Raw genomic sequence first — 25,109 nt, forward strand, 5'->3', positions numbered from 1 at the left:
GCACTTTCTCAGTACTGTTAGTCAGCTACGGCCATGGGCGCTGCACTGCAGCTTCACCAGCCAGACAGGCCTTGAAAACGTTCAAGCTCCACATGGTGGACCGGAGTCTTCCTGTGTGGGAAATCCCCCTGGTCTGTTTTCACTGGGTAATCCACATCCCCATAACTCGTCTGTGTCCCCTCTGTAGCTAACCAAACACAGACACCACAGAATAAGGCCTGCAGGGCAGGACTAAGTTGGATATGTGTGAAACCCTTTCTTGATCTGGGATTACTTATCCAGCAACACTAACTGAGAGATTTGATTGATGTCCTCTCAGGTTGAACCCTTTTCTGTTTTCTCCCGTGGGGTTCACACACTTGAGTTACTTTTGCCGTGAGCAAAACTATGGAATGTGCAAGGTGTGCGTAGCTGCTTTTTTTCGAAGCCGCTCTTGCTTCCATCAGGATCTCGTTCTGACCCCTTCTCTCCCTCCCCTGCATCTCACGTCCCTGTCGCCTGCCTCCGTCCTGCGCTTCCCCCCGTCCCCTACCAGAGTTGGATCGTGGGCTGACGGAGCCACAGATTAAGGTGGTGTGTCGCCAGATGCTGGAGGCTCTGGTCTACCTCCACAGCATGAAGATCATCCACAGAGACCTGAAGGCCGGTAACATCCTCCTCATGCTGGACGGGGACATCAAGCTTGGTGAGGTTTTCCCTTTTTAATTTTTTTTTGCGTTAAGGTATTTCTTGTTTCATGATAGTGACATTTAACTAATAAATTTATGTATCAGTTGCTGCATAAAGTCAGAAAAATACAAAACTGTGTGTTTAGAAGGTAATCGAAGTTTCTAGGGCTCATGACTGGTGGTTAACATAATGTAATTGGCTCCTCAACATGCATTTATAGTGTTTTACCTTTCAACGATTCAAAGGTTTGGCCTATTGACTTTGTTACTGTATATCCACAAATATACCGTTAGAAAAAAATATATGTAGATGGAAGAGAGAGTGAAAAACCTATAAACGCATTTGAATCTTGCTGGTTGGATTTGGACCACATTTGCCAGGCCTGCAGTTATCTGTCTCTGTCCCGCCGCATTACATCCCATCATTCACTGGGAAAACCGCTCCACTGCCAAAATGATGCAAGTGGAACAAATTCACAGATAAACCCCACATTCTCTCTGCAGATTGCAGGTTATCTCTCGACCTAGTCTGTTGTTTCTTTGGCTTACACACACACGCACACACACACACACACACACACACACAAATAAACACACAACACACACGCACACAAATAAACACACAACACACACACACACAACACACACACACACACACACACACACACACACACACACAGAGCTAGAGGCCCTGCAAGCCCCCTGTGGCGCTGTCAGGGCATCATAAGTGAGCATTGTGTGGGAAAACAGCATTCTGAGAAGTTTAGCATATTTTCCCTCATTGGCCTTTTTTTGGAAGAGTTCTCCACATTCTTCGCATCGCACAGCTGAAGTTGTGGCTCCATCCCAACGGTCAGTATGGTTTGGATTAAAGTGCAGCTTTCCAGAAAAGGCAAAAAAAAGGTGTCTTAATATCTTTTCACAGTGCCTTATATAAGGGTCTTTCAAGGAAGTACCCAGTTGTCTAAAATGCTGCCTGACACTTGGATCCTTAAACGTACCACACGTGTATATGATGTTTTACTTTCTTTAGTCTCCTTGGCTCCTCATTTTGTGCTCGGTCATGACCAACATACCAAAAACACGGAGTAAAGAAGCTGCATAGAGCCTTTCATTTGGTTTTGATTCATTGTGGTAATGGCTGCACTTTGATTTAATTTGTGTTATTGGTATATTGGTCCATGGTTTTTTCATCAACCGTCACAATTTGTCAGCCACTGTGCTTCCTGAGCTGAACTTGTATTTCCTGTTCAAGTCCTTTTCCACTGCTGTGCATTCTCCCCAAGACACCACAACTAGATATAATCACTGGGAGTTGCCTTTTTAAACTCATTTAGTCAAGACACCGACTCATTTGAAGTCTCCAAACTCCTCTAACTACATGTTAATTCAAACAAGGGAGCAATTAACCGTCTCCGAGGTCACTCGTTGCGCTATGCATCCTCTCTGCCTGCGATACACGGCATTGAACATTATGTTCCTCCGTGCAGCACAGTTTGCTGTAAACCCTTTTGGTTCATGTTTATAAAACTCTTCAGGGACTGTTGATCTCTACGTACAGTGTGTTCAGGAATGTGACCAGTTGAGATGCTGCATACATGTCGAGGAAACAAAATGTCAAAGTTTTTGTTTATTTTATTCCCAACCCTGTTCCTCCATCCTGCTGCTTCATCAAGGCAATGATCAATAACAAAGGCGGATCAGTGTAGAACGGGCAACAACGCTCGTAAATATGTTTCTGTTCCTCAATCTGTTTAGTGGTTTCCCCACTAAAACATCTTCAATTGTCAGTCAGTTCCTTTTTGGTTTGTAGCACAGAATGAATTGCATCGAATCACGACCGTGCTCCTTGAGAAACACAGCCTTGATGTTTGATTTGTTTTTAAGGGAACTTAATGCAGGTTAAACCCAGTGATTCAGCATATTTTAGAGCAGATGCAGGGGTGCATCGTCTTTAGAAGAAGGTTTGAACCCCCTCCGGTATGACTTGTTAATGCGTAAACTCTTATTTAGTGTATCTAAAAGCTGTAGTGTTGCTGTTTTTGTCATTGTAAAAAGTAAAAACCCTCTGTGCAAAGCTTCAGACCAAATTATATGTTTGACTGGGAAGTCGAGGGTATTTGATTTGTAGTCGCAAAACCACGACAGACTTGCTTCCTTGTGACTAAAATCTTAGGGGCCTCTGCCAGACACTTCCTGGCTCTTCTCACTAACATAGAAAAAACGTATTCAGCCAAAGTGAAAACACTCCTGTAACCGGAAGGTCCTGACAGAGAATAGGCGGTAGCTTGTTTTGGGACACGGTGATTCCGGCTTTGTGTCTCTGCCCATCGCAATTTCCTGAACGCTTTACAACCTACATCCAATTTGTCTATGAAACGGGGCCTTTCGAAAGTCTTTCGACACACAGTATGTCACATCATCTGTCTTCCGTCTCTCCTCTTCTAGCGGATTTTGGTGTGTCTGCAAAAAACACCAAAACCCTACAAAGAAGAGATTCTTTCATCGGAACACCATACTGGTGAGTAAGATATACATGAAAACACTAAGAACTGTACAGGAACGTTTATTCCAAATTTATAGAGATGGTCCAAACAAGCTGGGGAATGGAAGAACTGGATTTTGTCCCATGTTACATATCAGCATAAAGGGAAGAACATCAGATCCTTTGGCAGCACATACAGCTGTGATGGTATTTGTTATAATGGCACTGCAGTGGATAGAACAGAACAAGCTGAGATTCATTGGCAGTGTTGTTATCGTTGCAATCCCTGTCGTCTCAAATCAGGCCATAAATATGTGCTACATAAAATGCATGAAACGTTACACAGACTGCATCACCCAGAGACAGACGTCAGGTTGGATCCCACAGCGGCATCGAAAGGGAAGGAAATGGAGAAATCTTGAGCCAAACGGGCTCTGAAACGAGACAGAACGGTGGATGGAGCTTTTAGCAGGGCTGAGGCTAATGCATTAATACGGAGTGACATCTCGATGGTCCGGCAGAAACGTTGGGACGAGGGAAACAAAGGATGTCATCTATGCAGAATTAAGACTTAAAGTGGGAGGGATGATAGTCACAGGGGGAAATTCCAGAGAGCAACAAATCATTTTCAAGACCGAGGACAGGGCACGCGGGGTTAAATAAGACGACGCATTTAATGGGAAAGCATCCGTCAGGGCTGTGTGAGTGTGGGGTGGAAGTAAAAGTGTTGAGCGTGTCATTTGTCACTGTCAGAAGTTAAACAACTAGAAGAGAAACGCTGAAGAAGGAATGTCGGGCGGAGTTTTGAATCTTGAGGAATTTTGTCCAGCGTTGAGGAGGGAAGGCAAAGATCCTTGTTTGAGTTTTTGAAAGAAACTAGGGTTTTCTCTTTGAGCTCTGGCCTATACTCCAGTATGGCCGGGTGGCGGCCAATGCACCTTAAATGCAAGGTGCCTCTTGGCGTTAAAGTACAAGAAGAAGAACAAGAAGAAGAGGACCCTTATCAGATCACCATTAAGGGGAGCCCCATTTACCCTGAGATTGACCATATGGCAAAATCTCTAACCGAGCCATATCAACAATCATGTAAGCGGTGGAATCTTCCTCGTTGCGGAAGCATGATGTTATGTATACACGCTTCACCCAGAACTCTGTGCTTTAATCCTCCACTGTTGTCACAACAGTGCAGTCGTCTCCTCTTTACCCGGACAAGTTGGAAATGTCCTCTTTTACGTCTGCCACGGTGGACCTTGTTCCATCTCTCCTATGCGAATATGGTCGCAGTCAGTTATCCATTGACCAGAGCAGGTCATCATCCAACAGGGAATACCCTCCCAGCTCGGGGAAAACAAGGCCTTGCTCCCTCCCCGTTGCACAACAATGAGTAGTCTTGAAAAGAATATGGCCGTTCAGTTCTTTTGCTGTATACCTTTCCCTTGAATGCGCTGATAAGCAGAGTCAACGAGAAAAACGGCGGAGCAAACATCTGTTTTATTTGCACTTGAGTAAAGCGAAGCGCTCAAATTAGACTTGAGAGAGAGTTTGTGGGGCAAACGAGCGCCGACTGGAAACGCGCTTGATGTTGACACGTGCAAAAATGTAAATATAATGAATCCATTTAAAAAAGCAGAAACACTCACTTATGTCAACACACTCATCATCAGTTACGACTTTGTCTCTTTGTGATATTTGTGGAATTTTTACAACATGATATCAGAGTTAAAAATCTTGACATATTGAGGTACCTGGCTCGTTCTGTTCCTGCTTCGTAGCACATTTTAAGGATCCAATAATTTATGGCATATATATGCCTGATCTCGAGAACCTGATTGGCGGCTTGAGCCTTCCACTCTACATCTAGGTTGTATCATTGAAGCAGAACTATTATGAATGTGTTGGATACTTTTAATTGAAAATGAGTCACACACACACACACTGTAATGGCCTCATTGATGTTTAACCTATTGTTTTGTCTTTTTCCCTCAGGATGGCCCCAGAGGTGGTAATGTGTGAGACGATGAAGGATGCTCCGTACGACTACAAGGCTGACACCTGGTCTCTGGGTATCACTCTCATCGAGCTCGCCCAGATTGAACCCCCACACCATGAGCTCAACCCCATGAGGGTGCTGCTGAAGATCGCCAAGTCGGAGCCTCCGACCCTGGAGCAGCCGCACAAATGGTAAAGGGTGCATTTGAATTAAGCCGCTCTGCAATTAATGTGTCATATAACACGTGAAAGATATGTCGCCCCTTACCAAAGCTACAGCAACAACTCGGCAAAACTCTAACATTTTCCATATAAAGTTCATGAGTCTGAACTTTTTCCAGAGCTGCAAATTTAGTTCTGCAAAAGTGAAGTTGTCAGGTGTTGAAAAGAAGACCTGGGGACGGGGCGCTGACTCATCCCTACCGCCGACAGCTTTGCTTTACAAAACACAGCTGTGCACGAGGATGATCCACATGCGCCGACGTCACATATCTGGGAAAGTTTTGTTTTGTTGCAGCCCTTCATTCCTCCCCACCCTCTCTCTCTCTCTCTCTCTCTCCCTCTGTCTTCATCGCTCTTGTTTTTGGATTTTAATACTGTTTCTTAATATTCAAGGTCGCAGGAGTTTAAAGACTTCCTGAGGAAAGCTTTGGATAAAAACCCGGAGACTCGTCCAACCGCAGCACAGCTCATGGAGGTAGGGGCCTCTGTCGCAGTGTGCAATTATGAGCCGGCGAATTTTACACAATGCTGAACTTTGATATGCGACGGAACATTGTCCTCGCTCCGTCCTTATCTCGCACCGACACACACATATATACGGAGCCTTTTAATCTCCTATTTTAAGACCCGGATGGATGGATCTATGCCGGGGAGGTGAGCGCCGCCCCCTCGAGGGCAGTGGAGAGGAATAGAAGGTGTGGAGGGGGGCAAGAAATGGAGCAGGGTTGGAGTTGGATGGCATTAAGAAAAAAGCTGTAAAAGGTGCAGTGAAGCATGTGAAGCACACTTGGAGAAAGTCCCAAAAGACGATGACTCTCCTGTCTCTCACTATTACAGCCTGCTGTGTTTTACAGGAACAGCAAATCCACCTAAACTGGTAACACTGGCAAGTCAAATATTTACATGCATGTTAGGTGGGGATTTTGCAAAGGAGACACTGATGCCAGTGCTTCTGGCTTAAAAACAACAACAAAAAAACAATATCTGAGGATGAGATTTAACAACTGTTCCGAAATCCCAAAATCTTGAGAGAGAAGAATGAGAGAGAGAGAGAGAGAGAGAGAGAAAAAGGGTGTGGATTAAAGCACGAGAGCAGTGGTTATTAAAATTCAGAGCCACAGTTTCCTGTCTGTATCCCACAGCTGAGGGAATGCCAGCTATTTACATTCCCACTCTCGGCCAATGGCACGCCTGGATTCACCACGAGCTTGCCACCTCTGGCCAATTGGAGAGAGGCAGAGATGAAAATCCTAGACCCCGGGCCCTTTGGGAATTCTGCATGTGTTCTCCAGTTGGGTGGGGCCTGGGGGGGGGGGGTTGTAGACAGGCGCGGTCCGTTTTTTGGTGGAGTGTTGGAAGTTTTGGATGTTTATCATGCCGGCTGCTCCTAACGGCCGTCAGATAGTATTCGCTGTAGATAACGGTGCAATGGTGAATGATGTCCGTTTACAGAAAGTTACCGTCGGTGTATGCAACATGTTTTGTGATGCATTTATTCACCGCGGTGTGTGCGAAAGAGACGCGGTGCCATAAGCGAACAGGAAGACGATAATGAATCGCCACCGCGAGTGTGTTTGTGTGTAAAAAGATGTCATGAAAATACAGAGAATCATGACATTTTTCACATCAAGGATTTGGTGTTAGTTTGTATCATCTTTAAATATCTTTCCCTGTGTCCGCCTTCTTCTGTTTTTCTCAAGCGCTGTGGTAAGGAATGTATACCAAACAACATGACGCAGTGTCAGTCACTGGGGCTGTGCGGCTGGCGGGAAGCCGTCTGGATGACTTGTTGTCATTATACTGAATATAGCCTCTGCTCCCACACAGTTGCTCATCGTTTGGATTTTTTACACAGCTTCCCCTCATGCATAATAAATTGGAAGCCCTTCTGTTTCTGAGCACTGCGGAGACACAGTGTGTCCGTGTGTTTAGTGGCTTTGCCACAGGAGTATTTGGAAGGTTTATCTCTGAGTCAGGACTTTGTTGTGGTTTTGCAACATTGATATTTACTCTTGTGAGGAACCATAACTGACATCATGCATTCCTCAGCCTTGAACCATAACCATCACGACTTCATGTCCAAGCCAAAGCCTCACCCTGCGTGAGCTTAATTCTGAATTTGCTAAAGGGTTAGATCTCAACACACACATTTTATTAACTTATACCTTCTGGGGATATCATTACTGTTATCATTATGTGCATCGTGGCGGGAAAAAAGCCCCGTAATGCCACTTGCTTAAAATAACTCAGAATTTGAGCAAATAATCAGTCAAGTCATTTTTACGTGAGTATTTTCCTCATCTAATGGTTCTGTTTAGACTTTGTTTGATACAAACCTAAGGACAACGCTCCTCATAATTTGTCGATAACGACAGAAGATTTTCCTTGTTGTTGAGATAGTGGGGGGAAAAGGTGACTTTTTACGCACAGGAACTTTTTCATCTCAACACGTCATCTCAAGGCACTTCACATAGTGAGGTCGAGACATCACAGTATTACACACAAACAGTTCCCAGAATGAGCAAGCACATGGCGACTGTGAAGAGAAAAAACCCTTTTAACAGGAAGTAAGCTGTAGCAGAACTGGACTCAGTTGGCCGCCGCCCCTAAAACGCATCCACCCACTGCGGTACCAGCTCTGCTGAAACACCCGCTTCCAAGCATCACAAATCACAAAGACATTTTTCTGGAATTATTAGGGCAATTACACGAGACGCAGCAAGTCGCAGCATTTCCTTGTGCCACTCGGAAGGTTCGCATGGCGTCAACTTCACAATCTCTCTGCCTGTTGCCGCGTACTCAGGAAGTGGGATGGGCGGCGGTTGGCGTCTAAGTCATTTCAGCTAAACACCAAGCATGTGTCGAATACACCAGTGTGGCTGTCATCCACATCAGCTGCTGAGCTTGAGTTCTTCTAAATTACAATCCTATGACGTTTTTCTTTTTCGTGCCCTGTGTCCGGGTAACTCCCTTCACTTGCTTAATATAAAAACGCACAGGGCACAATATTATTTAATGTGAATGTTTGACAGTTGTGTGGAAGAATAGATTGTCCGGCATAAATGAACATTCAGATCCTTTACATAGAATAGGGCTCCCTCACCAATAGCCACAAACAAGACACCCCACATGTTGGATTTCAATCGGACATCTGCCGTGAGCAATTTTTTTGTATATATAGCACTTAGATAAAAAGGTTGTCTTTTATAATGTCATCCACGTATTTGTGTTTCCACTGTTGTCTAATAAATGGTTGCACGACACTCGGCAATAACACTTCCTGACTCGTTAGGCAATAGCTGACTGTTGTTTGTCACTGGAGAAGGAGAAGTAAAAGCTGAAGCCTTAATGCTGCGCATGCGCACGCACGCACACACACACACACACACACACACACACACACACACACACACGCACACTGACTTATACACACTTCATGGTCCAGCACCACTTGTGGCCTTTTCCCTTTGTCAGCTGTTCCAATTAAATTACACAGGAGTGCAAAGCATCTGAATAATAGATGATTGGTCCGTTTTTTAGTCCCTGCTGCACTCAACTTACCATTCTCCTTCCACTCAACTTTTCATTGCCTCGTTCGCAATGTGGTAAACACACATTTATTTCTGTTTAGACATCGTAGATCTAAAGATGCGGGGCTTCTAGTGTCTGCGCATGATGTTGGATTCGGCATTGTTGCATCGTCTTGCCGTGAACGGGGGGGAGAGCGGTGTTGGAAAGCTGCTTTTGTAGTAGCTGTCCAGGACTCAGCAGGTGGCCCGGGAGTACAGTTTCCCCTGCAGTGAAAGTCTCCCGTAGCTTCGCCTCGTGTGTCTGTTGTCTCTTGCTGCCCCATGGCCACAAGGATGTAATTAACTGCAATTCATTTCTTTTTCACTGTAACTTTATTTATCCCTTTTTTGCATGTTTTAAACTATATATATATATTTTTTTAATTTACTAGAACCTCCGATTTTGGCTTTCACATCTAATTCTTTTTTTTTTGGGGGGGGGGGGGGTTTAATCATTTCAGAGGTAATTTAGTGTGTCATTAGAAACATGTATCAGATGTTACTGCTTCCTTGTCGTTTCGAGTCTACTTACAGTATCCCCTCCAGTGATAATCTCACGGTCAAATATTGATTTCATGTCAAGACTCTTTAGACTCTTTAGACATCCGTCTTCGACAAAACAACTGAATGCTGTGCAGTGGATGTTTAAGGTGGTCTTTACGAACTCCTTCGTGCTGTCAGATGCGACGCTCGAACTGAAACCCAGGTCTCTTGTGTCCACAGCATCCGTTTGTGCGATCGGTGACGTCGAACCGTCCGCTGCGGGAGCTGGTGGCCGAGGCCAAGGCTGAGGTCATGGAGGAAATCGAGGACAATAGAGAGGAAGGAGAGGAGGACGACGCCATGGAGCTCACTGCGGTACCAAACCTACATCTTTTTTTTCCTTTTCTCACTTTTGTCCCTTCATTTTCTGCTCTGTCTTTGTTTGTTTCTAAAAGTAGAATGGGCCGTGTTCACGTTCAGTCCAGGAGCTCCTCTGAAAGGTCTGGTAGCTCTGAGCCGTGAGGTCAGAGGTGCACATGCGATCAGACTTTGATCTAAATCCCATAAAACAAAAAAAAAAAAAACAACAACAAACAACTGAGCTAAATTTTACATACGAGTGACATTTCCTGACAACATTCTGACTTTTTTCTTCAGGCTGTGTGGTCCACAGCTGAAACAGACAAAAAGAGAGGTCTTCCTTTTTAATGTCACCATTCTATATAATTAAGTCAGAACTCACACAAAGGCATGCGCACCGGGTTCCTAAGAACTCACAAGTCTTTGCTTTTTCGAAAGAGCCGTTCCTCTGTTGACTTTCCTGCCAGAGGCCTTTCATGAATCCTCAGAGGGCACAAAATTAGAAAGTGAACATGGCATGAGAGTGCAATTTACCTCCGGACCTCCAGCACAAACAAAGGAACAGAAACCGGAACACTGGCACTGGCCCACACCCACACGTGGGTTAAATTTAAGCGCTCGCATTCCACATTTGCTGCCGTATAGAAACGCTGTGACATCACGGACCCCCTGTTGGAAATAAAATATTTTAAAGTTGCACATTGTTCTGCCGCTCAACTCTGACCCTTTGAATATAAAACAGATGGTTTCCTGTACACCAGCGACCCCCTCAAGTGTAGAGGATGCTTCACGAAAGTCCTTCACGCCAACAGGAAGCTGTAACGAGACAGAAGTGTTGAACATGTGCTGAGCATGGGTGTTTTGTTCTCCTCGTGAAAGAAGTGTTTGCACTCTTGCTGCCCTAATGTCAACAGTTTAAAGGGAGGGAAGTTGGTGCATTTATTGAGATGAATAAATTGGCTCCAGCATTGTGACGGTGCAGTTTGAAAACGGGGCTGCGCGGTTTGGCGCTGTGGTGTTTCGCCACTTCCTTTTTTTTTGTTAATTAAACGTTGCGGGTTTTCCTGTTTATCGTCCTCCTGGTTATTACAACCAAGACTCAGAGTTTTCCCAGACGAAACCTACTACACAATGATGGTGTTAAATTTATTGTAAAAAGAATTATACTTAGAATTTTGCAACTGCGTTATTTTAGTCTTTTCAGTTTATTTATAGGTAAAAATTGTCAAATTAATGTTAATATGGAAACTGTTGCTGTGTAAACATAGTGTTGGCCTTTACAATAAATGGCTGCTTGTGTCGGAACGGCCACATTTGCGGGCGCAGCATTTTGACACGTATGGTGATAAGGCCCTGAAAACAAGCGAAGCAGTTACCCAACAGTTTTATGTCTTCCTTTATATCATAGAGAGCCAGACAGACAGAAATGTTTGCCGAGACATCAGAGAGGCTGCACCTGACCACAAATAGTCGGATGGTATTGTTTTCACTCTAGTGGGAGGGGTTGCAGAATTGCTCCGTGGGGCAGATAGATGTGCACGTGATCCTTAAAATACCATCTCCGGAGGTGTTTATAATTACAGACTGCACGCACACTCTCTCACACACACACACACACACACACACACACACACACACACACACACACACACACACGCCTGTAAATAGATTTACAATTGTTAAAAGGACCTATTTCCGTATATTTATATACTTGCTGCAGGAATTCCATAAATTCTCTTCTAGTTACTGATATTTAAGGTGTATTAGTTAATCATTTAGTGTCATTAATTTCTGTTGCGTCTTGCAATATTTTGCGTAATAAGTTACACTGGTATTCAAATATATTCCATCTAACGTGGTGAACCTTACAGAAACCCTGTTTTGGTTAAACAAAAGTTATGTAAATCTATTCTTTTTTTAAACAAACCAATTGGACTGTTCATTGCACTCATGGAGTGTCACACAAAAATGGTGTCCCTGTTTGGCAGCATTGATTTTGGTCTTTGACCTCTGTCATTATTAATGTAATTATCAAGGATTAGATGTCTGTCTGAGCCACAGTGAGAGGGAAGCAGCGCAGGAGTATGAAGGCAGGAATGACCGCATTCCTGTGAAGGCAAAGGTGAAGGTTACTTCACTGCGGGTGGGTGGCTCAAAGGGCTTCATCCATTAGCATCTGGGCTCAAACCAAAGGTTGAAAACATTAACATTTGGGAGAAAACCTCCGAGTTTAAAGCTCAAAAACATTAACATTTGGGAGAAAACCTCCGAGTTTAAAGCTCAAAAACATCAAACAATTTGTCACGTGGTTCTTAACGACACTTCTCCTCTCACACCTTCTTCCTGAAGTCTCCAGGCAAGGAGCCGTGCCAGACCAGTCAGACCAGTTTGGAAGGGGACCAGTCCCTGGATACCCCGAGCCCCACCACGCCCTCCCCGACCACACCGATGCCTTTACCCAGGAAGGGAGCCGAGCCGGACGCCCCAACAGAGGAGGAGCGGCCGGGTCCCGTCACGGCGGTCCCTGTACCCCTGCCGCGGCAAAATGTGCCCGCCAGAGATCCCAAGGAGTTGGGTGACAAGCTGGCCGACGACGTCCTTCTTGAGGCAGAAAAATCTGAGAGCGAGGCCTCGACCAAAACTTCCAGCTCAGACTCAGGCATTGAGGATGGAAAGAGCACGCCGACGTCAGTGGAGGAAAAGGTGCACCTGAAGTCTACTTTTATTTTGTTCTCTGTGTACTCTGGCCAGATTCTATTCCAATACACCGGGCTGATCAGGTGAATCCAATTCAATTATATAATGTTATAATTATGTACAAACATTTATTTTTAAGGTTGCCATGGAGACCCCAGAGACGGAGCATCCACCACCTCTCCCCAAGCCCGAGGCATCTGAGGAGCGCGTTGGCGTCATCGTAGACTCGACAGACCCAGAGAAGCCCGCGGTCCAGGTGACCGAGGAGGAGAGCGACGTTGTGTCTAACGGAGACTCAACAAGTCTGAGGCCAAGCCCAGCTGTCTCTCCCAGAGCCACTCCCGCACCTTCCTCTGCCCCCACGACGGTCCCTACCGCCCGATCTGGGCCCAACGGCCTGACCATGGACACCCCGGAGCGGACATCGGTAAGAGGGAACGCCGAGTCCGTCTCGCCTTATATCAACGGAGGGATTATCAACAAACGGAACTCTTACTCGGGCAGCGTGGCGTCCGAGAGTATGGACATGTCGATCAACAAGGAGAACATCTCGATGTCTGCGAGGGTGAGTGGACGCTTAGCAACGATTTCCCTGCATGCAGGGATATATGGTTACCTGATCCGTCCTGTGTGAATACTTCTACAGAATTAAAAATTACACAGGTGTTTTTATGGTGAAAAAGCATTGAAGTCTCAAAGAGGTAAAGCAAGCTGCTCACTGCTTCTGTAGGAAAAGGCCCTCCTTGGAAAAACTATTTCTTAGCACCCACAGAGGAACTGAAAGTGCATTGTGTTGTGTTGTGGGTGTTGGCCATCTGAAACAGAGGATAGCCTGTCTTCAATGAGGCTTGCACTACAGTACACGTAACTTTCATTTCTTAAGATTCGCAGTGAATATGAACATATTTCTTGTCAAGAGTGGACAAACACTTTTAAGCACATCAAAAAATAGGCTGGAAACAATTCGTGCCATAGATGACAACTTATCTCAACTTGACAAATCTGTGCCCAACAGTCCTGTTGAAGAAAAGGAAGTTAGGAGGCTGAAGGGAGACGAGACAGAAACCGTTTTTTACGAAGCCTCTCTGCAGCAGGAGATGCAACGTTTTCCGTTCATCAGCACCAACAGTGCCCTTTGTGCGGACACAGTTCAGCATTCATCACTGTGCATGGAAGTTTCTATGCGGCCCATTGTCGCCCAGTTGCTTCTGGATGCTTATGGACCCAGCATGATGGAAATCCTATTGACTGTGCGAGCGGAGATGTGTCTGTTTGTGGCATGTTAGGTTTTTCCAGAAGAGATTATTCAGCAGGCGTCTCTGACGGCAGCCTGTGGCGGTCGGAGGGTGAATGCACCGTCTTTGTTTTGGGAACGGGACGACAGGCGGGGCATATTGAGTCGAGTCTGCCGTTTTGTGCATTTCTGCACAAGTGCAGAAGTGTGTAATGATCGAGAGCATTAGTGTTTGCCATTCGCCTCGTGAATCCATCTGCGTGTTGGGTGTGTGCCATTTTGTGAAGGAGGACTGATGGGAAGTCATGAACTAGAGTTGAGCTACAGGACGGCGATCATAGTGCCCATCTGTACACACTATAACAACAAGCATGTATTTAGTGCTTTTGTACACGTGTCAGTTTTTCAAAAAAGGGGGAAAAAAAACAAGTCCCAGTAGCAGTTAGCCGTCCCAGTAGCGTCACACAGTGTGGAGTCTGTTTGCTCAGCTGTAGTGGCTCCATGTGGCAACTTGGACAGAGTGGACAGCAGTTCACACAAAAACCAAATTGATTCCTGCTCCGCCTGGAGAGGGGCGTCCTTAGTCTGGCCTTTCCTTGCATACATCCTTGTTCTTGGGCTTCCTCTCCTCTCCTCTCCTCTCATATAAACTATCTATAAATCCGGAAATGGCAACATCCAGGGCTTGCTGAGTAAACCCTGCCATATCGGCCTGGTAAATATTGTGAGTTAGATAGGGGAAAGTCACCATTCAACGACAACAATGTGCTTAGTCGGCCATAAAGTGACAAGTTTAATCTCATGAGGTGGCCTCGACTCATTTTGGAAATTTAATGAGCTATAAGAGGCATAAAAAGAAAGGAAATAGAAAATAGACTGTGCGGAAGCAGTCACGAAGCGCGCCATGACTTTTAAGTCAATCCAATACTATCATGCCTTTCAAGGAAAAAAAAATGTTAAAACATAAATATTAACTTAAAAAATGTAGGAACCTAATGGAGGGATAAGCTGGCAAAGCAAATTTAAACTGAGGCAGCAGACAATGGTGGATAAAATAAATAAATAGTATTACATGCTTAGACATTGCTTGGTCAGCCTGTGCCGTCTTTCTCATACACCCTTAAAATCGACGGACTTTGTCCAACTCTTATCTGGGTGTGTCCTTGGCAGGCCCCCTGGCTGGGGGGAAAATACAAATTCTGCTCTTGTTTGGTTTGAAAACTTGAATCTCTCTATTTCAGGTGAGGGCGAAACGTTGCTGTAAAGTGTCAATGGAAGCTTCGAAAAGGCCAGGTCACATTTCGTCCTATCATACTTGGTGGATGAGGTTGCGTTGTTATCAGAGAGAGAATTCCTGCATGGCATCTCGCTGCTTGGAACAGTGGAACCAGACTGACAGGAATATACATGCCTTTGTGAGCACACACAAACACACAGCTGCCTCCTTTTCCGCCGGAGAAAAGCTGTAACAATGTTACTTGAGTACGGTGCTTCACTGGTGCGCGTTAAAATGAAAATTATAGGATTTCTGAGCAACGCAGCGAGCCCTTACTCCTTGTCCCCCAACATGACTCAAACCTACCTGAATAACCTCCAGACAAAGTTTCTGAGTCAACTGTCGAATATATTCAGCACATGCATACTGCATATATACTGTATATACAAAGGATCTGTCTAAATCTGACCCAACCGAAATATGTGCATCTGTTTCCTCAGGACTTCTCCAGTAAGACTCTGAAGAGAACCAGGAAGTTCGTTATCGACGGCGTGGAGGTGAGTGTGACCACCTCGAAGATCATCAGGGACGATGAGAAGAAAGATGAGGAGATGAGATTCCTGAGGTATGCGGATGCGTCACCACAGAACGCACACTCGGTACACAAACTGATCTATCTACTGATCCATCTTGAAAAGCAGAGTTGGACATATTTGCGTCTCCACCTCTTAGTCCCCTTTTCTTCTTGCTGGATTTAAAAAAAAACAGAACAAACCTGTTTTCATTTTGAGGGCCATGATCTCAGGGGCCTGTTCATTCCTTAGCTCTGACTGAAGTCCACACTGTGATAAGTGACCTGTTGGATGTTGTTTTTACTACGCATGGCCTACTATTTAAGGCACCCTGCTCTTTTGGGCTTAAACCCCTTGGGATTAGAGTATACAAATATCCAAATGAGAAAAAAAAGACGGAAGTTGCTTTTAGAGGAGACTAAAAAATTGGCTATTGTGTAGAAAAATGATGTCAAACAGGATTCACACACTTGTTGTTGTTGTTGCTGTTGAATATATCACTCAACATGCTTTGTATAGTTATAAAATGAGCGATTTGTACAGTTATGACAAACGCAAATGCCCTGCCTTCGAGTTCCTGGTGCATTACTCCTGCCATCTAGTGGTAAGGATATGACATTGCAGCTATAACTGTAGTAAAAAGAAACACATTTCTCAGATAATTTGGTATTCAAAGAAGAGAAATGCATGTTTTATAAGGTTTTGGCACAGATTGTGGCACTCGCTCTCTCTGCATTTCATCATTGCATGAAACAGTAGCGTCGCTGTTTTTAAAAATAAAAGGACTAAAAGTGGTACATGTAGATTGACAGACACTATCCATAAACACTATCCACATTCCTGCTCTACACCGATGTGTCTGCCGTAGCTTCGCCGTCAGTCGAACTTCATCCCTGCAGAGGCTGAGCGGGGGACAGGAACATTTTTTTGGGATATTACTTTTAATGACATTACTGAGCCTTGAAATGTTATGTGTTAAAAATACTGTCGCCTGTGTGTGTTTAGACGTCAGGAACTGCGGGAGCTCCGTCTGCTGCAGAAGGAGGAGCACCGTGCTCAGGCTGCTCTGAACACCAAGCTAGAAACGCAAAAAGAACAAATGCAAAGACGTTTTGACCAGGAGATGAATGTGAGTCCCAGCGCCACACACACATTCACACACACACACACAGTCACAGCCCCACAGTTGTTTTTCGTGTCCTATCTCCTAAGCTTCGAGTGTGCTTGTTTCCTATCGGTTCCTGTCCCAGGCCAAGAAGAAGCACTACGACGTGGAGCTGGAGAACCTGGAGAAGCATCAGAAGCAGACGATGGAGAAGAAGGAGACGGACCACTGTGACAAACTCAAAGAGGAGACCAGACGCATCAAGGCGGAGCAGGAACGAGACTATCACAAGTTTCAGGATCAAATCAAACACAAGAAAAAGGAGGTACATTGAAAGAAACTCACCAATTCAATCTTCTATCTTTCATTTCTCACGTCCTGCTCAATCATGACATGATGGGAGCATCATGTATGTGACATCCTCACCTTCAAAGTCACTGAATGTAGCCGAAATGTGCCCTCTGTAGGTAAAGCAGTCTGTTGATAAGATGCCCAGAACTCAGCGTAAAGACACCTTGAAACAGAAGATGAATACCTTCCAAGAAATGAAGATTAAAGAGGTAAAGTTATTCGGTCTATATTTCAGTTTCTGGTGTTTTCATGCATTCCCAACCCGGCATAATAATACAATTTAAAAAAAAATGCTGAACATACTCCTTTTGGCACTGATGAAATTCTGCACCTGCTCCTTTCTTTTTCTCTAAACGCCTGACAACGAATCCACTCCCTCCTCCCCGTCTCCCCCGTCTCCCACGTCTCGTGTCTGTGTTTTAGGAGGAGAAATTCTTGGCGCATCAGAAGAACTACATGGACACCACGCTGAAGAAAATCTTCTCCGACAACAAGAGAGAGATTGTAAAAATGGAGAGGGAATGCCTCAACAAGAAGCAAAACCTAATAAGAGGTGCAGTACCCGTGCCGTACACAGAACCCGATCACAGTGACGGAGTCTTGTTGTTCTCCGTCGTCAATCTCTGGTGGTGTGAGGGATTTTTTTTGTCAGTTGCACAGGATTGACTGACAGTGTGTTCAAATCTCTTTGATCAGAGCGTGAAGCCACGATATGGGACATGGAGGAGAAAAATCTTTACGAGAGACACCAGCTACTGAAGCAGCAGCTGAAAGATCGGTACTTCCTCCAGAGGCACCAGCTCCTCAAAAAACACGAAAAGGTAACCGAGCGGACTCTCCTCTACAGCAGAGGACCGTCTGCACTATTCTACACGCATTTAACTCAAAAATCAAGTCTCGAGTCACAGGAATTTATCCTCAGTGGATTTCCCGGGTCCAACAACATTTTTTGACGTTTCTCTATTGTCCAGCGGAGGGTCCATGTGTATCTATTGGTCTTTGTCGCTACAGGAGCAAGAGCAGATGCAGTGCTACAACCAGCGGATGATCGAGATTCTGAAAGGTCGGCAGCAGCAGGAAAAGAACCGGCTGCCCAAGATCCAGCGTGGCGAGGCCAAGACCCGCATGGCCATGTTCAAGAAGAGCCTGCGCATCAACTGGACGGGAAGCAACGCAGAGGACAGGGAGAAGATCAAACAGGTGAAGGGGACATGGTCGTCTCGCTCCCCGTTCAGGCATGTGCACTCCACAGTTCAGTCAGTCAACCCCCCGGTCGCTCTCTCCCTCTCTCTTTAGTTCTCCCTGCAGGAGGAGAAGCGGCAGAAGGCGGAGAGGCTGCATCAGCAGCAGAAACACGACAACCAGATGAGAGAGAGGATCGGTCAGTGTGAAAGCAATATCCGCGAGCTGCAGCAGCTTCAGGTGACGCATCCCATACACGTATCTACCATCCTGCATGTCACTGTACCGTAGATATTTAGTCTTGCCAAGGCCCACTTCTCCGCTCTGCAGGACACAGCACAATACACGAGCACAATGAAATGGCTGATCGTCGCTAACGGGCACATTTGTTTTTGTGCTCCAGAACGAAAAATGCCACCTGCTGGTTGAGAACGAGACCCAGAGGCTCAAGTATTTGGACGAGCAGCACAACCAGCTGTTGAGGGAATGGAGGGATCAGCTGAAACCCAGAAAGAAGGTACGTCATGTTTTCACAGTTTTTCAAATTTTTTGCTTTCCTACATGCTTTTTCGTTTGCACCGAGATTATCCACTCGCTAGTTACAGAAAACTGAGCAGATAGTCCTGAGTATGAGGACATTATTTTCATATTAAAATGTGTAAAAAGAAACTGATTTCAAAACCAAAAAAAATATTCAAAGGAGACATTTTATTGGGGTCTCATAGGGATGCCCCCCGCCCTGAGTCATTTATTATCGAGTATCTGCCGATACCGAGTCCCGATTCAATGCCTGTATTTTCCTAGAGAATACAGTGAGTGTACAAATGTTTCAACCTCCCCAGGCACTCGAAGCGGAGCTTGACATGAAGAAACGGGACCAGGAGGCTTTCTTCAGGATGAGCAAGTCCGAATGTCCGAACCCCAGTTCGCCCCATAAACTCTCCAAGTTTGTGCCTTACCAAGACTCTTCCACATAAAAAATCAGCTGCTGTGGCTCCCGGCCTGCACACAGTCGGCCATTTTATCCACCATTGTCTGCTGCCTCAGTTTAAATTTGCTTTGCCAGCTTATCCCTCCATTAGTTTCCTACATTTTTTTAGTTCATATTTATGTTTTAACATTTTTTTTCCCTTGAAAGGCATGATAGTATTGGATTGACTTAAAAGTCATGGCACGCTTCGTGACTGCTTCCATACAGTTTTTTTTTCTTTCTATCTCTTTCTTTTTATGCCTCTTATAGCTCACCAGTAAAACATCTGTATGCCACGATACAGTGGCTCTTCATTTGGGGAGATGAAAATACCAAATGAATCTTAATAAGTAAAAATTGAGGAAATATTAAATTGTATTTTTTTAGAAATAAATAATAGTTTCAATAGTAATAGTAGTTTGTTGTCCTGAGCACCAAGCAGGGGAACTTATTTTGGCATGATGAGAAGGAATGTTTGTTTCTATTAAGGCTGGTGAGCCAGAAACTTTTTTTTTTTTAACCCCAAATTATCAGTGCCACCTTTCAAATAACCCAACAATTCTTTTCCTCTCATTTCTCCCATATCTTGGCCTATTCACCTGCTTGTCTTTAAGACAGACACATGTCATGTAGCTGCCAAAGTAAGCTTGTATTTATTTTTTACTGATTAAGAAAACTCTTATCCTGATTTGTCACTGTAGATTATATTTTTCTCTTCATTTAACCAACACCCACGGTATGAAGGATCTCCTCATTCTTCTTCTTTTTTAATTTTTTTTTTAATCTTCTTTAAATGATTTAGGGATGTGGCAATATCTAAAGTTATCAAAATGTTTAATTTCTTTTAAATGATTTTTTAGTTATGAGATTTTAAACAGATGAGGAAAGACTTGTTATTATTTACACAGAGTTGATGTCATGATGTTTGCTCTTTTTCTGTTGTATTCTTACTGTAAAATCAGTCACACTGGATGGGAACTGACGAAGCCAAAGTTAAATACTGTTATGTTCTTTGAAGGATGTTAGACGGGGGATTTAAATCTAAATTTAAAAAAGAAAAGGGTATTAAAGTGTATAATTGTTGTACATGTGCAGTTAATGCACTGCCTGCTAACCAAAGTGCAATATTATATGTACGTCTTTCCTAACCTTTATAGAGTTGTTTATTTTTTCCTTTGCCTTCTTTTGCACTGAGTGGGAGAATAATATGAAGAGTTAAACCAAAAACAGACGTATCAACTCTTTTGGAAAGACACAACATTGCTTGAAACTATTTCATCTTCATCAATCTTTTGTTGTGTTTGGCAAGCGGGGAGATCGTTTTTCTACGATGGTATGATTTCTGGAACAGAACTCTTCATATTATGTTTAAGGGAGTGCAACAATTCAGTCTGCTGTAAGTCTCCTCCAGATGTGTCACCAACTGAAATCCAAAGCTCGCAGCTGAGAAACTTGTGGCCTCAGTGAGAGAAAGTGTCTTCAGAGCAGTTTGACCTCGGGTCAGCAATCAGGTACAGTTCAGCCTTTCTCTCTCTCTCTCTCCCTCAAACACTGTCTCAGAAGTATTTAAATGTTTTTCTTTTCTTTCTGTCATGTTCAATGGCTCCACCTAGGTCTTCCTCTCTTGCCTCAGTTTACACAGCATTGTTTGTATGGGGGGGGGGGGTTGTGAGTGCGAATGAAACTGTATCGGAAAGGAACCACTGTTGTAAATAACTTAATAAATGCAGATTTTCTAATGACTGGATTGTGGCGTGTGCTCTTTCTAATAAGCTATTGGTGGGTAGCCATCGCCATCAATGCACGGGTCATGCTGTGACGTCAACATGAGGCCATGACATCTAGATGTAAGGTTGCGTACGGTTGTTTTCTATGAGCTGTTGTTCGTATTTAGCGCTTCTCTCCAAAACCGTTTTTATCCTTTGTCTTATAAAGAAGCAGAATCGGTCATCTTCATCATGTAAACATCCGTAAAGCAGATGAATACTTTTAACGTCCTACATTGTTGACTTTCATGTTTACCATCCGGCTGACCTCTTATTCATTGCGGTGTTTAAAAAACTAAAAACTGGAAAAACAGCTCTTTAGCACTCTTAGTGGTCAAAAACTCTACTGGCTACCTTCATTATAGAAATACTGATTAGGGCAACATAAAAGAAAGAGGCTTTTACCAGTTTCAACCCGGCAATAGAGGAAACCATTCTTGCACTAAACATTTTCCCGATTCAGACACAGTGTGACAACTTAAGTTAAAAATCAAAAACTTTTATTGACTTGAGTGAAAGAGGAGACTCAATGTAATGGAAAATACATAGCAAAAAAAAAGGAAGTAAATAATATTACAATACTGTCACCATCAACCCACAACATTTGCTTTGCACTGTACTGTACCTTCCTCACACATTGAACCTGGACAATACAACTTAAGGTATATTTTAACTTTTGTCCTTTTTTTCTTCTTTGCAGAACATGAGTGGAAGGTGGTGTAACATTGAAGCGACTAGAAGCTGAACCGAATCAGCGTTGCAGCTTGTAGCCTTGTCCGATTATGTCCACAGCTATGAACATACATTTTTTTATTTTCCACTTTTTTGCTTTTTCTGGTATGGAATTATCACCCAGTGGTTTAATGTACTTTTCTCAACAGACCTACTTTTCAGTAATTTCAAAACTCCCATAAGTCAACCAACCAAAATCCCCTTGGCTCGTTCTCCCTTCTAAAACCACAATCAGTACAGAGTGAAAGACCTTTCGGGGCGGACCACCATCAGAAAAATGATAACAGTTCAGATATGACTCTCATTTCTGTACATTCAAAATAATTTGCTATACTGACAATGCTTGAAACCAGTCAAGTACTAATGTACAACATTATTTTTTTTATACAATGGTCATACTTTGCTGTTATTCGAGCACCAAACGTCCAGTCTGTACACTTAAAATACTGTAAATCATTGCACAAATCACTGTAGATTTCCAATTTCTTACGCCTGGCCAGACATCTGGTGCAGAGACGCAGAGGTGCTTGGGCAAGACACACTTCACAATTCTTATTTTTTGGGTGCGAGAGAACATGGAAGTTAAAATACCTCTTTACACTTCCACAGCTTTGATGCCCTAGCCTCATCTTTGAGTTGATTTTTTTGCTACAGTAAGTATGAAAATATTGCAAATGCAATGAAGAGTAAAATTCAGAAATAAAATGCACTGTGGCATTTCCCCCCCTTCCTGATGCATGTGCAAACCCAAAACTCATCTGATATGACTGAAAAAGTGCCCATTTGTTACAAGTCACTGTAACATTAATTAAAATAGAAAAGCATTACAATAGCACAAAAACTAATACGCATGTTTCAGTTGTAACAAACGGCACTTCTACTTGGCAAATACATATTTTTAGTAATAGCACTTGAAAGCCCAGATGTGGTCACTGACCTACTAATGAGTTTATGTGCAGTCATTGTCTTAGCGATTTATGATTTTTGTTTTGTTCGTCTACTGCTGGAGAAAGACTGGCAGGATATGAACATCTAGATCACTCTCCTGGGATTCTAGATTTTAGATTTAAAGTCAAAGCTTTTGACGATTCCAACAAGAACTATGTCTACAGTCACGTACGGTTCATTAAGCACTAAAGCACTTTGCATATAATATCGAGGCACAATATCTTAGGAGGCATGGGTGAGGATACATTTAATCGCTGTTATGACATCTAGCCTTTGTAATGGCAGGACTGGCACAGGCTGCAACTAGCATATGGCAATGCAAGCAGATAATATCTCACTTAATACTTAAGATTAAAAACTAGTAAACATCACACGACCCATTAGGGCATGTGTTATTGCTGGTTCAGTTAAGGTAGAACATCCTCGTAAAAAAATTTAACATAACAAATGTGTCAATTAAAAAAAAAAAAGTACCTATAAATTAAACAAATGCTAACTAGCTACAAAGTAGTGATAATTTGTTCATTTAAAACCTTTTGTTTTTATTTATTCGCATGGGGGATGATTGTGAGGGCACATTCAGACTAAGGTTTCTTGCTCAGGTAATTCGAGGGGATCCAGCCCTCGACTTCATCACCTGCTTTTTTACAGAACCACCAGCCGCTGCTGTTTTTATCCAACACCTCAAACACTGTACCCACCTTGAAGCTGGACGTTTGTTCATCCCCTTCAAAGTCCGCCACAGCGAGATACAGCTCGTCCCTGCTGGGCTCCTTGAGTAAAGGCGGAAGCTTGTCCTTGGGTGGGCCGGGCTTCAACTGGGGCTTGGGAGGAATTGGGACTTTGTTGACCTTGGACTCCTCCTTCTCTTTGCTTGCGGGTATCGGAACAAACCCTTTGGGTTTAGGGGGAGGCGGTCTGCTGAGTTGGGGCGGTCCGGCCTTGGGAATATCCTGGGCTTCTTTGAGAGCGGATGGCGGTTTGAGCTCAGTCGGACTGGATGGCTCGGACTTCTTCGGAGGAGGAGGTCTTCTCGGAGCCAAGCCGGGTGGTCTCTGAGGGGGTTCCTTGTGGGGAGGCACTGTTGGTTTGGCAGGGGGCGATGAGCTCTCGTGGCTGTGGCCATTCATGTGTTTTGGGGGAACTTTTGGCTCTTTACAGTACTTGGCATTGTTGAGACTGGGGATGTGGGTAGGTGGAGAGCTCGGTGGTGAACTGGGTCGGGGACTGTTAACTGCTGCTGAGGCACCGTTCTGATGGTTCGCCTCAGCGGACCCGGAGCCGAGATCTGCTGGTTTTGATGGCCTCAGCTTGCTTCTTAGGTTGGTGATGTCCAGTTTGTTCTCTGCCGGGGGATCTGGCCTGGCGGCTGGAACAGGTTTAGGCCGGAGTACTGGCTTGGGCTTTATTAACACCGATGGGCCAGGTGCCTCTGGTTTCTCCTCCTGCACTTCTGATTTGGGTTTTGGTGGCTGTTTAGGAACAGGTTTCAGATTAAACTTCTTCACCTCTTTGGCAGAGATCTTGTGACCACATTCGAGACCCATCTCATTCCGAAGGTGAAGAGCTTTGTTCTTATCTTCTTTCTTGGCCTCTGGTGGTTTCTCTGGTTTGAAGGGGGCTGGCTTTGGTGTAACCAGCGGCACGATGACCCCAGGCGCCGGGGGTTTGGGGGGCAAAGGCTTGGAAAGATCAGGTCTTGGTTTTTCTGCTACCTCCAAATCAAAGCTCTTATTAATGGACTCCCTTCGAGGAGGCAGAGCTGGTTTCTCCTCAACTGGAGGGGCAGATGGAGCTGGAGGCAAAGGCCCAGAGAAGGGAGGGCCCCCCTTGCTGGCGCTGGACTTCCAGTCTCTCAGCTTAGGCCGGGCACAGGACTCGGGGGCTGTGGTCGGCTCATCTGGTAAAGGCTTGGACCAGCTGTCCTCTGTGCCTGGAACATTAGAAAAACCACCATCTTCCAGTCTCAGCTTCTCCATCTCATTGGGCAGAGGGGCAAGGAAATTGGGTCTCAGGGCATTACTGGTCTTCTTGTACTTGTCGATAAAGTTGGCAGGGGCCCAGCCCTCAGTGTCATCTATCTGGATGTACCACCAACCACTTCCATTCTTCTCAATCACCTTGGAGGGAAAAAAAAAAAAAGCTGATTTCATTTTACTATGTCATTGAAGATCAATCAAAAAAGAAATAAATGAATAGATTAAATTCCCAAAACCTTTAATCAAAAATGTTGTACTATTAAATTAACTTTCACACTTGACCCACCTCAACTTTAACTCCAGCCTGGAAGCTTATACCATCAGGTATAGTGGTCTGGAAATCTGCTATGGTGTAGAACTCTTCCTCAACCTGAGGAGGAATGGGTGGCTTGGGTAGGTTCGCACCACGTGGCTGAGCGGTATGAGAGAGACGTGTACGAGTTAAGACAATGAAAAACTTGAGGGAAAATTGCGAGTTATCTTCAAATACAAGAGAATTGTTGCCCTGTTGAATCTTACAATGGTAAGATCTCTGCGTGGAGGAGGTCCCCGTCTTGATCCGACTTCTGTGGAGGGAAAAG

The 25,109-nt window shown here is 44.3% G+C and overlaps 2 protein-coding genes across 5 annotated transcripts in view; one reads left to right on the forward strand and one right to left on the reverse strand.

Annotated features, from left to right (window-relative positions):
- Positions 1–20,845, forward strand: part of stk10 (serine/threonine kinase 10) — a 36,600-nt gene extending 15,755 nt beyond the window's left edge. Inside the window, exons 4-20 of the mRNA XM_035624210.2 lie at positions 536–685; positions 3,117–3,189; positions 5,140–5,334; positions 5,758–5,839; positions 9,657–9,791; positions 12,126–12,479; positions 12,613–13,038; positions 15,424–15,548; positions 16,501–16,624; positions 16,746–16,925; positions 17,068–17,160; positions 17,375–17,504; positions 17,648–17,772; positions 17,963–18,151; positions 18,248–18,373; positions 18,537–18,650; positions 18,976–20,845. Coding sequence (XP_035480103.2) covers positions 536–685; positions 3,117–3,189; positions 5,140–5,334; positions 5,758–5,839; positions 9,657–9,791; positions 12,126–12,479; positions 12,613–13,038; positions 15,424–15,548; positions 16,501–16,624; positions 16,746–16,925; positions 17,068–17,160; positions 17,375–17,504; positions 17,648–17,772; positions 17,963–18,151; positions 18,248–18,373; positions 18,537–18,650; positions 18,976–19,110 — 2,756 coding nt within the window. The 3' untranslated portion in view covers positions 19,111–20,845. The remainder of the gene's footprint in view (positions 1–535; positions 686–3,116; positions 3,190–5,139; positions 5,335–5,757; positions 5,840–9,656; positions 9,792–12,125; positions 12,480–12,612; positions 13,039–15,423; positions 15,549–16,500; positions 16,625–16,745; positions 16,926–17,067; positions 17,161–17,374; positions 17,505–17,647; positions 17,773–17,962; positions 18,152–18,247; positions 18,374–18,536; positions 18,651–18,975) is intronic.
- Positions 20,846–21,352: 507 nt separating this feature from the next.
- sh3pxd2b (SH3 and PX domains 2B) overlaps positions 21,353–25,109 on the reverse strand; it is a 36,169-nt gene continuing 32,412 nt past the window's right edge. For all 4 annotated transcript variants that reach the window (XM_035624212.2, XM_047336950.1, XM_047336955.1 and 1 more), the window contains 3 exons: positions 25,048–25,094; positions 24,815–24,940; positions 21,353–24,669 (listed from right to left, as the gene is read on the reverse strand). In XM_035624212.2, the coding sequence (XP_035480105.2) occupies positions 23,134–24,669; positions 24,815–24,940; positions 25,048–25,094 (1,709 nt within the window). In that variant the 3' untranslated portion in view covers positions 21,353–23,133. The remainder of the gene's footprint in view (positions 24,670–24,814; positions 24,941–25,047; positions 25,095–25,109) is intronic.

Source organism: Scophthalmus maximus, chromosome 2 (assembly GCF_022379125.1).
Source record: "Scophthalmus maximus strain ysfricsl-2021 chromosome 2, ASM2237912v1, whole genome shotgun sequence".
Taxonomy (NCBI): domain Eukaryota; kingdom Metazoa; phylum Chordata; class Actinopteri; order Pleuronectiformes; family Scophthalmidae; genus Scophthalmus; species Scophthalmus maximus.